This window comes from Lucilia cuprina, chromosome 2 (genome assembly GCF_022045245.1).
Source record: "Lucilia cuprina isolate Lc7/37 chromosome 2, ASM2204524v1, whole genome shotgun sequence".
NCBI classification, from domain to species: Eukaryota; Metazoa; Arthropoda; class Insecta; order Diptera; family Calliphoridae; genus Lucilia; species Lucilia cuprina.
The window spans coordinates 59234017-59249208 of record NC_060950.1 but is presented as its reverse complement, the minus strand read 5'-3'; the positions used below and the strand labels follow the sequence as shown (position 1 = coordinate 59249208).

The 15192-nt window shown below is 30.4% G+C and overlaps 1 protein-coding gene across 1 annotated transcript; it reads left to right on the top strand.

Moving 5' to 3' along the window:
• The first annotated feature begins 10201 nt into the window (after positions 1 to 10201).
• On the top strand, positions 10202 to 13484 carry LOC111686135 (pre-mRNA-splicing factor ATP-dependent RNA helicase DHX16). Its single transcript, XM_023448440.2, has 7 exons — positions 10202 to 10606; positions 10673 to 10809; positions 10865 to 11181; positions 11246 to 11462; positions 11529 to 11797; positions 11855 to 12618; positions 12690 to 13484. Exons 1-7 carry the CDS (start codon positions 10263 to 10265, stop codon positions 13315 to 13317), a joined length of 2676 nt encoding a protein of 891 aa, XP_023304208.2. The 5' UTR covers positions 10202 to 10262; the 3' UTR covers positions 13318 to 13484.
• Positions 13485 to 15192: the final 1708 nt, after the last annotated feature.

Sequence of the window (15192 nt, the reverse complement as noted above, 5' to 3'; positions counted from 1 at the left end):
GAAATGAAATTTAAAAAGAGATAGTGCATTTTTTGATTGAAAATATACTAGGATAGGTTAAAATTTTTATTTATGTAAACAATATTTATTTCTATTTATTGTTTAAATATTACTTTTTTAACATTTTACCGTCGGCATAATCAAATTTTTCATACTTTTATGTATTTAGAAACAAAATCATCATTATGAATTCTTGTTTACATATTAAAATTTCAAAAAGAAAAAATTCTCTAGTCAAACTGTACGCATATGAAAAAAATATAAACAAACAAGAAGAAACCAGTTTCATACCAAACACACAAACAAATTCTACGTAAAGACGACTGCACTTTAACGAGAGCAACAAAAACGAAGAGAACAAACAAAACAAGAATATGTGAGAATAATAACAATGCAAAGGCATTCATATAGTGGTTTGTTTGGGCATGAATGTTTATTTCTTCTACTGTGTGTATTTTTGTTTTGTTTATTTAGAAAAAGTGATTTCAAAACTAAAATAATAAATAGGAATGTTTGAGGAAATTTATTTTTAAATAAAATATTAATTTATTTATATAATAAATGAACAAAAATACGCCATATTTTTATTTTCAAATAAAATAATATATTAATTCTTAATAATTCTTAAAAAATATATGAAAATCAAAAATGAATATCTATTAAAAAAAAAACTTAATAAAAATTATATTTTTGTAGCTTTTAGTGACGAAAAAGTGTTTTGCCGACGCCATTTAGAAAATTTGTTAGTTTTTTTCTTTTTTTTTTTTTAGAAAAAAATATATTTTTGTTCTAAAATTTCTAATAAATAAATTTAAAATAAAAAAACTTCATAAAGTAAAAGTTTGTTCATATTAGTTGATAGAAAATGAAAATATTCAATATTCAAAGTTGAAATGAACAAATAACTTTTCAGTCTAACTGTACGCAACAACAATTTACAAAAAATTTCCAAGGCATACAAAATAAAGAAGAAACAAGTCACTTTTTTCTTAAAACGACCACATACTGACAAACACAAACAAATTCTATGTAGGCAAAAAATTTTCGTAGGAATCCCGAATGTATGATTATTCTGTGAACATCAGCTTAATTTGTTTGTTGTTTTTTTCAGTTCTTTATTTATTTAAAATTTCATAGATCTACTTGTATTTTGTATATGCTCCTTAATGGCTTAAGAAGCATTAAAGTCATATAATATGGTAGAGAGATTTTAAACGAAAATTTCGTATTTTTCGCGTCATTTTCTGGGGGGAATTTATATGGGGTTGTGTTATTATGGACTGATCTTTACAAAAATTGGTAGAGAGATTTCGGTTCGTATAGAACTTATCAGTGTCGCATTTTTATTTATTTATTTATTTATTTATTTATTTATTTATCTTTTTATTTATTTATTTATTTATTTATTTATTTATTTATTTATTTATTTATTTATTTATTTATTTATTTATTTATTTATTTAAGCCATTAATGAGCGATAAAGTAATTTTCTTATATGGGGGTTGGGGTTTGGGTCCTACAAGTCATGTTTATATCGTCGCTTTACTCGTAATTAATTTTCTGATGAGGACATTATATGGGGGTAGGGTCAATTAAGGCTCGACCCACATGAAATTAAGTTAAGTGTTTTGACTAGCAATGAACTTAAGTCAAATTTCATTACTATACTCGTATTTTTAAGCCAGTAATGGGCCTTAAAGTGTTTTTCTGATAGTGACCTTATGTTGGGGGTAAGGTCAATTAAATTTCTTCGCTATATTCGTATTTTTACGCCCATAATTAGCGTCAAAGTCGTTTTCTGAAGGGGACCTTATATGGGTCAATTATCTACATATCATTTCATATCTACATAAAATTTTGTAAATTATGAAATTTCATTGCTATAATCCTATTTTTAAGCCAGTATTGTGCATGAAAGAAATTTTTTGGGTGGACTTTTTATGAGGAGTAGGGCCAACTATGCACCGATCCACATAAAATTTGGTGGAGAGATATTGGCTCGCTTATGTGTATCGAATTTAATCGCTATATTCCCATTTTTAACTCAGTATTCAGCTTTTTAGTAATTTTCTAAAGGGTACCATGATGCAGACGTCAAAAAACTGACCTATGTGAAATTTTGTGGTATTTGCTTCATAAAAAACGAATTTGTGAACATTTGAAGCTCTTTATACAATATTCCGGGGGGGGGGGGGGGACATTTGTATGGGGGCTATGTGAAATCCTTGACCGATTTTGCCCATTTTCAATACCAAACATTAGTGACGGACATAGCTAGAGGGTCTTAGAATCTTACGAGGTCCCAGAATATATATACTTTATGGGGTCTTTGAGCAATATTTCGATGTGTTACACACGGAATGACAAAATCAATCAAAAATCACGCAAGTGAGCACATTTAATATGTTATTAAAATTTTAAATTAAACAATCATGTCTGATTCCGCTGTCGGTGAAACCTTCGCTTTCCCAGTAGCTGAGAAAAAAGGAAAGAAAGCTGCAGGAGCCACCAAGGACAAAAAAAACATCCATCGTACCATAAAAATATTGAAAGAACGTGGTGGCCAAATAAAGACCGATCATTACAAAAATCGGTAGTTTCATTTAAAGTTCTATAAAACTAAGGTTTGTCGACTTTTGTTGACATAATAAATCATTTAAATTAATTATAAGCCCATAGGTCCTATTTGGGGGGTACGGTTTTATGCTAATCGAAAGAATGGACCGATTTTAATCATTTTCAATAGGCTTCGTCCTTGGGCCAAAAATAATGGACCGATTAAAAAAAAAAAGACGTGTGTGCCAAAATTGTGGCCTCTACCTTGCGCACAAGGTTTACATGGACAGCCAGCCCGACGGACATCATATATTAAAGTAGTTCATTTAGCATTACCCAGGATACACCACGTGGAGGCGAACTACATTTGTATCCCATCGGCCATTTTTATTATTTGAAATATTTGACCTGAAATTTAACACGTTTTAAGTGTCAGCCAGTTTGAGTATTTAAAGTGCTTGCTTATGAAGTAATAAGTATCGGTCAAAAATTGAATTTATTGAGAAATTCTATAAAAACCGATTAGATAAGGTTTAAGCACCCTATATTCATAATTGCTTAATAAATTGTGTTACTATGGAAAGTGTGTGTGAGTGTGTGTTTGTACTAAACTTTAATTGAACGATTAATATCTTTATGAATACGCTGGTAGATCTCTATAAATGAAATATTCCTATATTACTATTATTTAAAGTGGTCCATAGTAACAATGTTGCTAAAAATAAGCATTTTGAAATGAGGGCCCTTGTTATTATTCCCCGCTTGTTATTATTCATCTTTGATTTATCGAGTGGGGGCCATAATGATTTTTCATATGTTTTTTTTTTGTACATATGTATGCGTTCATTCTATAATATTTAGTATCGGGGATTGTATGAGACTCATGCAAGAGCTAATTGAATGACAGTTTATTTTCAAACATTTACCGGAAATACGCAATTGTTATAATTGAAATGTTTACATGCGTTTATGTAAATGTACATAAAAATAAATTCATATTTAATTAAATATAATAAAAAAGACATAGTTACACACAGTGTTTTCGATGACTAAAAGTTAAGGGAAAAAATAGTTTCTTTTCAATTCCCTGCAAAACAATGAACATGATTTTTGAACTAGACACTCAAACTTAAGTAAAAATTGGCCGATTTGAAGATTTTTAAAGCAAGCGACAAAGTAGAGTATATCCTTATTCTCTAGTCAAGGTAATAAGTTCTCATGTTTACTAAGAAATAATTCTACTTTTGATTGCTATGGAATTCAGCGACATCACCCCAATCTATCTATATATATAAAAGAGTAGCGTTACTGACTGACTGATTCATCATCGCACAGCCCAAACGGCTGAACCTAGAATCATGAAATTTTGACAGTTGATGTGTTTTTGGTTATGTAGATCCACTAAGGAGGGATTTTTGGAAATTTGCACATTTACGGGTAAAAAGGGGAAACAACGGGTTTTTTTAAATATCTTACATAATATTAGTGATACAAGAAAAATTTTAAATGCACCTGTATCTACTCTTAAAATGAGCAGATGGGTGTCTGGTACTTTTTTGAAATTCATACTTTTAAGGGGTAAAAATGTGTAACAAAGGTGATTTTGGTACCTTTTTCAGCCCTTTATAACTTTTAAACTAATTAACATAATCAAATTTTTCTAAATATTTTGGATACATCTCTCAAAATTATGAGACACCTGTTTCGTACTTTTTTAAAATTCAGTCCTTTTTGGGTGTAAAAGGGACAAACCTGTATTTATGGTATTTTTTAGCATATTAAGAAAACTTTTTCGGTTTATTGAATTATTCATATTAAATTACGGACTAACTCTGTAATATTTATTGAAATAAAATTTTTGCTATTTCACTGGGTAAAAAAGTACCAAAAAGGGAAAAAAACGGGAAATTTAATTTTTTTCAAACTCATTGAGTCAACTTTTATAAAATTTCAAAAAGTAGTTTATTTACTCACACAAAATAAGCTATTGGTATATTATTTTGGAATTCGAGTAATAAGGCCTATATAGGACCAAATTCGAGTAAATTGTTTGGTACCTTTTTTAAGGCACAATTTTTCTGGAATAAATGAATGCAGATTTGAATCGTTTGAGTTTTATCTGTGATATATATGTAGATTTAAATACGGAATGTACTAATTTTTATTAGTACTTGCCACTTAGGTAAACTTTTTTCCACTTTTGGTACTTTTTCTTCCTTCAAATGATACTCTATGTATGTTCTTTAATATGAACTGAAAACACATGATTAGTAAACATACACGGTCCTCATTGAATAAGATCCTTTAAGAGACAACTTTTTAGTACTTTTTATCTCATAAATTGTACTTTTTTAATTTTCTAAAATATTCAACGTAGGAACATTAATTCTAACATACATGGTCTTGACTGAATAATATTCTGGAAGTGGGAACTATTTGGTACTTTTCTATTATTTAAATAGATTCTTTATAATGGTTAACCGGAACACACGGTCCTTATTAAATGAGAATTTATTGAAAGAGATCTTTGTACTTTTTCGTTTTTCCGATAGTACTTTTTGATATTTTTTACGATATTGAACATAGTTAGGGTAGCGAAGCACCCTGGATAAGTTGTTTATATAAACCATAAGGAAAATTTTTAAATACTTGACATTTGTTAAGGAAAGTTTTGAAAAAAATTGTTTTTTTTTATAAAACCGAAGTTTAAATTAGAGGTTCTCAAAAACTATAAGATATATTGAACCAATTACTTATGGCTTTTATTTTAAGGTAACTTTTTAATATAATCCATAAGGAAAATTCTTAAATACTTAAAATTTGTTAAAAAAAAGTTTGGAAAAAATTCTTTTATATAAAAAAATACATTTTACCTGAAGTACTCATAGTAAAAATCGGGGATTTTTAAAAACTATAAGGTATATTGAACCAATTATTTATGGCTTTTATTTTCAGATAACTCTTTAAGAAAAATTCGTAAATACTTGAAATTTGTTTTGAAAGTTCAGTTTTTGAAAACTATTCTTAAAAAATCGAGAATTCTGAAATTTAAATATTGAAAACTCTGCACATATTGAATTAAATATTTATGGTTTCGATTCCAGATAACTTGTTACCATAATCCATAAGAATATTTCTTAAATACTTGAAATTTGTTAAGGAATGTTTTGAAAAAGGTTTTAAAAACTATCCTTAATAAACTGGAGAATTCCGAAATTTAAATATTGAAAACTCTGTACACATTGAACTAAATATTTATGGTTTCGATTTCAGATAACTTGTTACCATAATCCATAAGAAAATTTCTTAAATACTTGAAATTTGTTAAGGAATGTTTTGAAAACGGTTTTAAAAACTATCCTTAATAAAATGGAGAATTCCGAAATTTAAATATTGAAAACTCTGTACATATTAAACTAAATATTTATGGTTTTTATTTTCAAATAACTTTTTAATATAATCCATAAGAAAAATTTTTAAATACTTGACATATTTGTTAAGGAAAGTTTTAGATATAATTGCATTTATCAAAAAAAGTTTGTTTTCAAATCGAAGGTTCTCAAACACTATAAGTTATATTAAATCAATTATTTATGGTTTTTATTTTCAGATAACTTACTCCCATAATACTTTCTTGATTATTCTTGAAATTTGTTAAGGAAAGTTGTGAAAAAGGTTTTGAAAACTACCCTAATAAAATCGAGAATTTTGAAATTTAAATATTGAAAACTATGCACTTTTTATATACTTCTAATATATACCATCCAAAAACTGCACTGTTAGAAATTTATAAAATCTTTCAATCACTGTTATTTGTAGTCCTCTTTTTTTAGAATTCTGAACTTTAACAGTTATGATTTAGATTTAGATAATAACAGTTATTTTCAAAAACAAACTTATATTTTTGTCGTACAAAAATACAAGTTTTTCATGACTTTTATGAAGGATCTGATTCACTAGCTTATATGAATAATGAATTGTCAAAATTCATATGAGAAAATAACTTTCATATAATTTTTAACATATATTTCCATTCAAGCTACTGTACCAATTACTCGATATTTGCTGAAATAAAATTTAAATGTTAAACCTAAAAAAATGTGTTGCCATAGATTCTTTAAAATTCCATAGATAAACTAAACTGACGTTTGGTGAACTTTCATACTTACGGTTTTATTGGTATTTTTATTATTGTCCCCCATTTTGTAGAGATTTAAATAACTCCCTTTCTGCTAGTTACTTACTCAAATTTTGCTTTATTTTTATATAACTTATGATTTAAATTAATTGTAATTGATGGTTAAAATCAATTACTATTTTTAGCAACAAAAAAGTTTTTTTTTTCGAAAACAAATAACTATAGATAGTAGGGTAAATCCTATCTATCGATTTTAAGATAAATCCTTTAAATGTATTTTTTTATTCTAATAATTGTTAATTTTTTTTTATTTTTTCAAATTGTCGTTTTTAGATACTGAAAATTGTATCTATTTTAAAATAAACTTTTTCGGTTTATTTCAATCGTATGCATATTTAGTTCGTAATTTTTATAAACTTTAACACAATTAGCGTGTCACGGCTCACAATCACTACCACCGATCAGCGATCACGAAGTCTGCTTGTGCTGGAAACCACTAAACGAACAATCGCAATCAACGATAATAACTAAACTGAGATTAATTTACTGTTTGGTGCTGCTTTTTAAAGCAAACCATCGATTGTGGTGGGTGTGGGTGCAAACATTTTCAATTATCTCATACTAGTTAGTATGTGATAGGGGTGAAATGTGTTCTATACTATGGCCCCATTATTATTAATATTATTATTTTGAAATTGAAGAGGGTATAAGTTACAATTTTGTAAACCTTTGTTGAAATGCTTGTCGCTATAATCGGTATTGTTATTACTGTTAAAAATTAGATATGTTTTTACCCTTAACCTTTATCATTCCGTTTGTTATTTTAAAAATATAAAATCCGTACACTATAATATAGGTATGTACATAAGTAGTATATTATGAATCTAATGAAATTTTGTGAATATCCCAGATTTTTGTTATTCTGTTTGTAAATTCCACAATATACAATTCTGATCATATAATGTATCTTCTCGCGAATATATGTGGAATATCTACTTATCTATCTATATATCTATCTATCTATCTATCTATCTATCTATCTATCTATCTATCTATCTATCTATCTATCTATCTATCTATCTATCTATCTATCTATCTATCTACCTATCTATCTATCAATCTATCTATCTATCTATCTATCTATCTATCTATCTATCTACCTATCTATCGAGACCAAAAATTATCATATTTATCTATATTAAATAGATATATTTGAAGTTATGAAGTATAAATCCCTTAAAATAACTCTAATACATTTGAGTATATGAACATTGTTTTCCAAATTTATTGAGGAGCGTTCTTAGCTTTCTCATGCCTGTTTTAAGAACATTTGAGAGAGAATGATCGATCATATTTGCTCTATTATATACTCTCTGTAATGTCTGGTTGAAGTGATATATGTACATTTGTATGGTATATATACGGTAAATAAAGTCAATAGAATTATGCAAATACAAAGGGACCATCATTTCACAAGTAAGTTTAGCTGTGTGTTTGTTTCTGAATCTGAACTAAATAGTAGGCAATTGAATGTCAGCTAAACCAATTACCGGAAAAATGTTATTATCATGTAAGTTAAATGATAAATGAATACCTACATACATATGTATGTACAAATCTCTGCATATACTACAAGAATAACGGTAATATTTATCAAATTTAAAATATAAACATATAAAAAACATATTCTCTTAGAAAAGTGAAACTTGTAGTGTTTATTTTCAGAGGATTTCTATTAAATGTAGTAAAAGCAATGTATTAATTTTTAAATGTACACAAGTAGTACAATTTTTGAAATCCTCTTTTTTTAAATTCAAACATCGTTTAATGCCAACATATTTGACGGTTTGTTAATTATACCTATGTTTCAAACTGTAACCACAAAGTCTACATCTCAATTACCAACAGTTCAACAAAAGTGATTTATTGAGAGAATAAATTTGCTTTTCCGCAGCATGATCATACAATTATTTTGGGAAATTGTAACTAAAACAAAGGGGATTTTTTGTGTATTTGATACTATAACATTGCTGCTGCCCAGTTAAATTAAACTAATATAGGAAATAAATGTATACAGTGACTATAGTATGACTACACAGCATCAACCCCTTGAATATTTGACATCATTTTATTTAAACATAATATGAGGGTAGTAGGTGGGGGATATGTTAAACAAAATTATGATAAATATTTATGTCATAATATGCAGACCGACGGAATAATTGTGTACGACGTTATAAGAGGAGAACATAAACATAATTTACATTTAAACCATACAATGTTTAATATACAAGATGAATTACAGTAGAGTATACAAAAGTAAAAATAAATCTCTTATTTGTGATGAAATCATGAGGTTTCTAAACTTACCTTAAATCCAGTTTAGACTACATCACAAATCAATATATTTTTAGAATATAACGGGTGTAACCAAACCATCACATAAAATTTTTCAAATAAAATTTTAAACAAAAACTTATCAATAATAAACAAGTAATATTTCTATATTCGGCTGTGCCGAATCTTATATACCCTTCACAAAGTATGTTTTAAAAAACAGTTTTTATTTAATTTGTATCTCTGCACACATGTCACACATAACCTACACACAAACAAATATAAACTGTAGCAGAAAGAAATATTAACCGTTGTACTGTAATACCACCGTCAAACTGTATTACCACCCTCAAACAAATATCATGTGTATTACCAACATATTACTGCTTTATCTCCTTGTTCTTGTTATACCCACTTACCTTCGTGAGAACAGCATCCAAACATACAAAAAAAATACACAGCTGAATAAAACCAAATACATCTCCACACGCACACGTGTTGTTGTTGCTTTTTTAACAAAGCAAAGATGAAATTTTCAGAGATTTTCTCGAATTTTTGCTCATATCTCCGTTATTTATTGACCGATTTTGCTGATTTTAAATAGCGATCTTCTCGAAAGCATGTCTAACTGAATTATTGAAGATTCGGATCTCGCCGATATCTGGGGACCTCTAATAACTGATTTCAACAGACGGACATGGCTTAATCGACTCCGCTATCTATAAGGATCCTGAATATATATATACTTTATAGGGTCGGAAAATTATATTATAGAAATTACAAACGGAATGACAAACTTATATATACCCTTCTCACGAAGGTGAAGGGTATAAAAATACGACATACTACCATACAACCGTACGGCACCGATTGCGAATTGAACATATATTTATCTTCAATACATACGGGTAATTCTAATGTACATACTACTATACCTATTGCTAACAAAATGACAATATTATATACATATAACCTTTTCATGAATTTTTTAATACACATGTACTTGTTATTCCACTTTTTCGAAAAGTAAAAGTTCAACAGCAAGTTTATGGAAACCCTCATAAAAATGTATGTGCGTTTTATTTGTTAATAATATGGCATCTCTAATGTACAGCTGTTTGTTTATGTTTTCGATTATTATCGTTTAATTGTTTTGTTTACAAACACATCTCTAATGAATGTTGGTTAAAAACGTTTAAACGCTGCTACAATTTGGAATACCACTTAAATCATGTCCAGAAATCGTAAACGTGATGCTCAAAGTAGCAGTTCTGAAGAAATTGACAGTGAAGAGGAGATACGTCGTAAAGATTTAAAGGAAAGAGATGAATTTGCCGAAAGACTAAAGAAAAAAGATGAAGGACGGACACGCAAAGTTCTGGAGTCAAGCTCCAGTCGTAAGGCAATCGAAGAAGCGGCTAAGCGTTTAAAATTGGAACATGAAGATAGGGATAAAATTTTGCCACAGTTACGTATACAGTCGAGAAGAAAGTATTTGGAAAAACGAAAAGAAGATAAAGTGGCTGAATTGGAAGCGGATATTTTGGATGATGAATATTTGTTTGAGGAGTCGGTGTAAGTTGAATAGAAAAAATAATATGTTAGTTAACTACTTTAACTAAATTATGTCATTTATTACAGTTTAACGGACAAAGAGCGTCAGGAAAGAGAATACAAAAAGCAATTGTTAACCATAGCCAAGGAACATGAAAAGGCACGTGAATTGGAACGTATACAGCGTTATCATATGCCTAGAGATTTAAAAAAGGGAGAAAAAGGTAGATAGTTGTAAAAATGCAATTGTAAAACATGTTAAAGTGTGTATATTTACAGAGGAGTATGTGGAAGTGGATGAAAATGAAAGACTACCGAATTCCGAACAAAAGAAATGGGAGGCAGAACAATTAGCTTCAGCCAGATTTCAATTCGGAGCTAAAGATGCTAAAGCTCAAGAAGAGTATGAACTTTTACTAGATGATCAAATCGATTTCATACAAGCACTTACCATGGACGGTTCAAAAGATAAGACCTCAAAAGAACCTGAAATGACAGAAGCTGAACGTAAACGAATGACTATAGAGGAAACACGTAAATCTCTGCCGGTTTATCCCTTTAAGGAAGATCTAATAGCAGCCATTAAAGAGCATCAAGTAAGTGTTAAAGCTAAATAAAGATATAGAAGGAAAAAGTTTAACATCTATATGTTAAAAATAGATTCTTATAATTGAAGGAGAAACTGGTTCGGGCAAGACAACACAAATACCACAGTTTTTGGTGGATGCTGGTTTTACAGCAGATAAAAAGAAAATTGGTTGTACTCAGCCGCGTCGTGTGGCGGCTATGTCTGTGGCCGCACGTGTAGCCGAAGAAATGGGTGTTAAATTGGGCAATGAAGTTGGCTACAGTATACGTTTTGAGGATTGTACTTCGGGTAAGTTGCTAAATTAACTTTCTTTTTATTTAATACTAATTTATAATTGAAAAAATCTTATTTTAGAAAGAACTGTTTTAAAATACATGACTGATGGTACTCTTCACAGAGAATTTTTGTCGGAACCAGATTTAGGTTCTTATAGTGTAATGATTATTGATGAGGCTCATGAACGTACCTTACATACTGATATTTTATTTGGTCTAGTTAAAGATATAGCACGTTTTCGTCCCGAACTAAAATTGTTAATATCAAGTGCAACTTTAGATGCTGAGAAATTTTCGCAATTCTTCGATGATGCTCCAATATTTCGTATACCAGGCAGGAGATATCCAGTAAGTAGAAACTTTTGTAATAATTACTACATTATTGATATTGTATCTAATCTATAGGTGGATATATTTTATACTAAAGCTCCAGAAGCTGATTATATTGATGCCTGTTGTGTGTCCGTTTTGCAAATTCATGCTACTCAACCTTTGGGAGATATTTTAGTATTCTTAACGGGTCAAGATGAAATTGAGACTTGCCAGGAGATTCTGCAAGATCGTGTTAAACGTTTAGGCTCCAAAATTCGCGAACTGGTTATAATACCAGTCTATGCAAATCTACCCAGTGATATGCAGGCGAAAATTTTCGAACCCACTCCACCCAATGCCCGCAAAGTTATTTTGGCCACCAATATAGCGGAAACTTCTCTAACCATAGACAATATTATTTACGTTATTGATCCTGGTTTCGCGAAACAGAATAATTTCAATTCCCGCACTGGCATGGAATCATTAATGGTGGTGCCAATTTCAAAAGCCTCAGCTAATCAAAGAGCTGGTCGTGCTGGACGTACAGCACCAGGCAAATGTTTTCGTTTATATACCGCCTGGGCTTATAAGCATGAATTGGAGGATAATACAGTACCCGAAATACAACGTATTAATTTGGGAAATGCGGTACTAATGCTTAAAGCTTTAGGCATAAATGATTTAATACATTTTGATTTTCTGGATCCACCACCTCATGAAACTTTAGTGTTGGCTTTAGAACAATTGTATGCTTTGGGCGCATTAAATCATCATGGTGAATTAACAAAATTAGGTAGACGTATGGCAGAATTTCCAGTAGATCCTATGATGGGAAAAATGTTGCTGGCAAGTGAAAAGCAAGTATTAGTATTAAAAGACAAAACAAAACTTAAAAAGTTTCTTAACAAAAAAATTTTTTGCATTATAGATACAAGTGTTCCGAAGAATTGGTCACCATAGCAGCTATGCTTTCGGTTAATAGTGCAATATTCTACAGACCCAAGGACAAAATCATACATGCCGATACAGCTCGCAAAAATTTCAATCATATTCATGGTGATCACTTATCCCTTATGCAGGTTTACAACCAATGGGCCGAAACGGATTACAGTACTCAATGGTGTTATGAGAATTTCATACAATATCGTTCCATGAAGAGAGCACGCGATGTTCGCGAACAATTGGTAGGTCTAATGCAAAGAGTTGAAATTGATATGGTCTCCTGTTTACCGGAAACAATTAATATACGTAAATCAATAACAGCTGGTTATTTTTATCATGTGGCACGTCTATCGAAAGGTGGCAATTACAAGACCATTAAACACAATCAAACAGTAATGATACATCCAAATTCATCTTTATTCGAGGAATTACCACGCTGGGTACTGTATCATGAACTGGTATTCACAACGAAAGAATATATGAGACAAGTAATAGAAATCGAAAGTAAATGGTTGTTGGAAGTAGCGCCACACTACTATAAGGCCAAAGAGCTAGAGGACTCAACGAATAAAAAAATGCCTAAAGTACAGGGTAGAGCTACAATGACTGAGTAATGTTTTTGGCTGAGGAGCGTTCAAACAATGAATAAACATAATAGTTATTTGTAAATATATGAATAGATTAAATTTTTGTAAAAAAAACAATAATTTTCTTTTATTATTGGTTCAAAAACTTTTTATTAAAGAGAACTTTCTTTAAATTTTTTAATTATCTATGTATATTTTTAGACAAAATGGGCGGAATGGCAGTTGAAGGTGTGTCACCTTTTTTATAAAGAAAATATTAAATCAGCACATCTCAAATTGTCCAACAGTTAGAGAATAAACTCTGCTGCCAATGACCTAAGTCTGTTGTCAAAAACCTAAGTCGTATGAATGTAGTAGTAGAACAACTTATGCTAGTGTTAGTAAATAGGTTATATCCCAGCAGTTCGACGGGACAGTCCCGAACTGACCACTTAACCGACCACTTGTGGTGGCCCCTAGCCACCTGACAACCCAGGTGACCAACCATTTTAACATGGGCTTGTCCTACGAAGAAGTCAATCGTCACTCTACACCCTACAAAGAGGCAGTAAAGGGACGATTACCTCCGCTCTCGCTTACAAAGGGGACACTAAAGCGACGACTGTCTTTATTCTCGTTTACAAAAGTTTATTTGTGGAACTTTAGATTTTAATGGAACTAAAATTTTAAAATTTCAAGTGTCTACTCTCTAGAATACTATAGAACAATAATGTGACGATTGACCCGAAAGATATAAATTTGAGTCAACAAGATGGTGGCATATTAGTAGAAAGTAATAATCATTTCTCCAAAAGATGGGTTAAATAACTACATTCGGAAATACGACAAAAAAAACTATTTTTAAGAGTACAATCTCTAGGTTACTTGAGGACAGTAAAGAGACGACTGTCTCCGCTCCCGCTTACAAAGAGGGCACTAAAGAGACGACTGTCTTCATTCTCGTTTACAAAGGGTACATTCGTGACGAATGACCCAAAACATACGTATTACGATCATCCAGGTGGTTAACTATTAGTGGAAATTTCGTATTCATTGCCTCTTTGTCGAATTGCTGGGTACGGACATTACTCGGATGTTGCTCTCAATAAGTGTGTCGGTGTACAGAGTTGAATGGTGATGCAGGGTTGACAGAATTGATACAATTGTACTTTTTTTCGGTACAACTCGATCTGCAAAGACCTGGTTCACACTAGGAAACTTTTGTTGAGAAACTTTTGACTTTTGTGTGTGAGAGAAAGAGATGGTTGATATTTCTTTCTCTTTCTCTCACACACAAAAATTAAAAGTTTCCCAAAAAAAGTTTCCTAGTGTGGACCGGCACAAAAGTACAATGGTACACTAATGATCCATTTTGTACAATTTTTAAATATTATTAAAACACTTCCGAAGAGGATACTGTAATGAATCCTGAAATAGATTATAACCAGACAACATTTAACAAAGTTAGTACTTTTTACCGATCGCTTGTCTATTCTTTGGAGTAGTATTAGGGCTATTTTTATACTAGACAATAATCTATAGACTAGTATGTTTGTAGTTTATAGACTACTCTATCCTCAAGGCCATAGAGAGACAATAAACTGTCTATTGACTAAATGGTCTTAAATATTGACTTGTCTAATGACTTATCTATAGTTTTTAAGTACTTTAAACTAGAATTAGTCTTTAGACTAGTATAAAAACTGTAAATACTAGTTTATTTATTGTAGAATAGTTTATTGTTTTGTCATTAGACTAGTACATTGACTAATTACATGACCAAAGTGTAAGAAGCTTAAAGGTGTGGTGGTGAGACGTCTATCAAGTTCACCCAGTGTTCGTATAAGTCCAAGACGACCGGGAGAAGTAAAATTGGCAATCCAGGCGAGTACGGGAACATACATATTACAATTTTGATCTTTT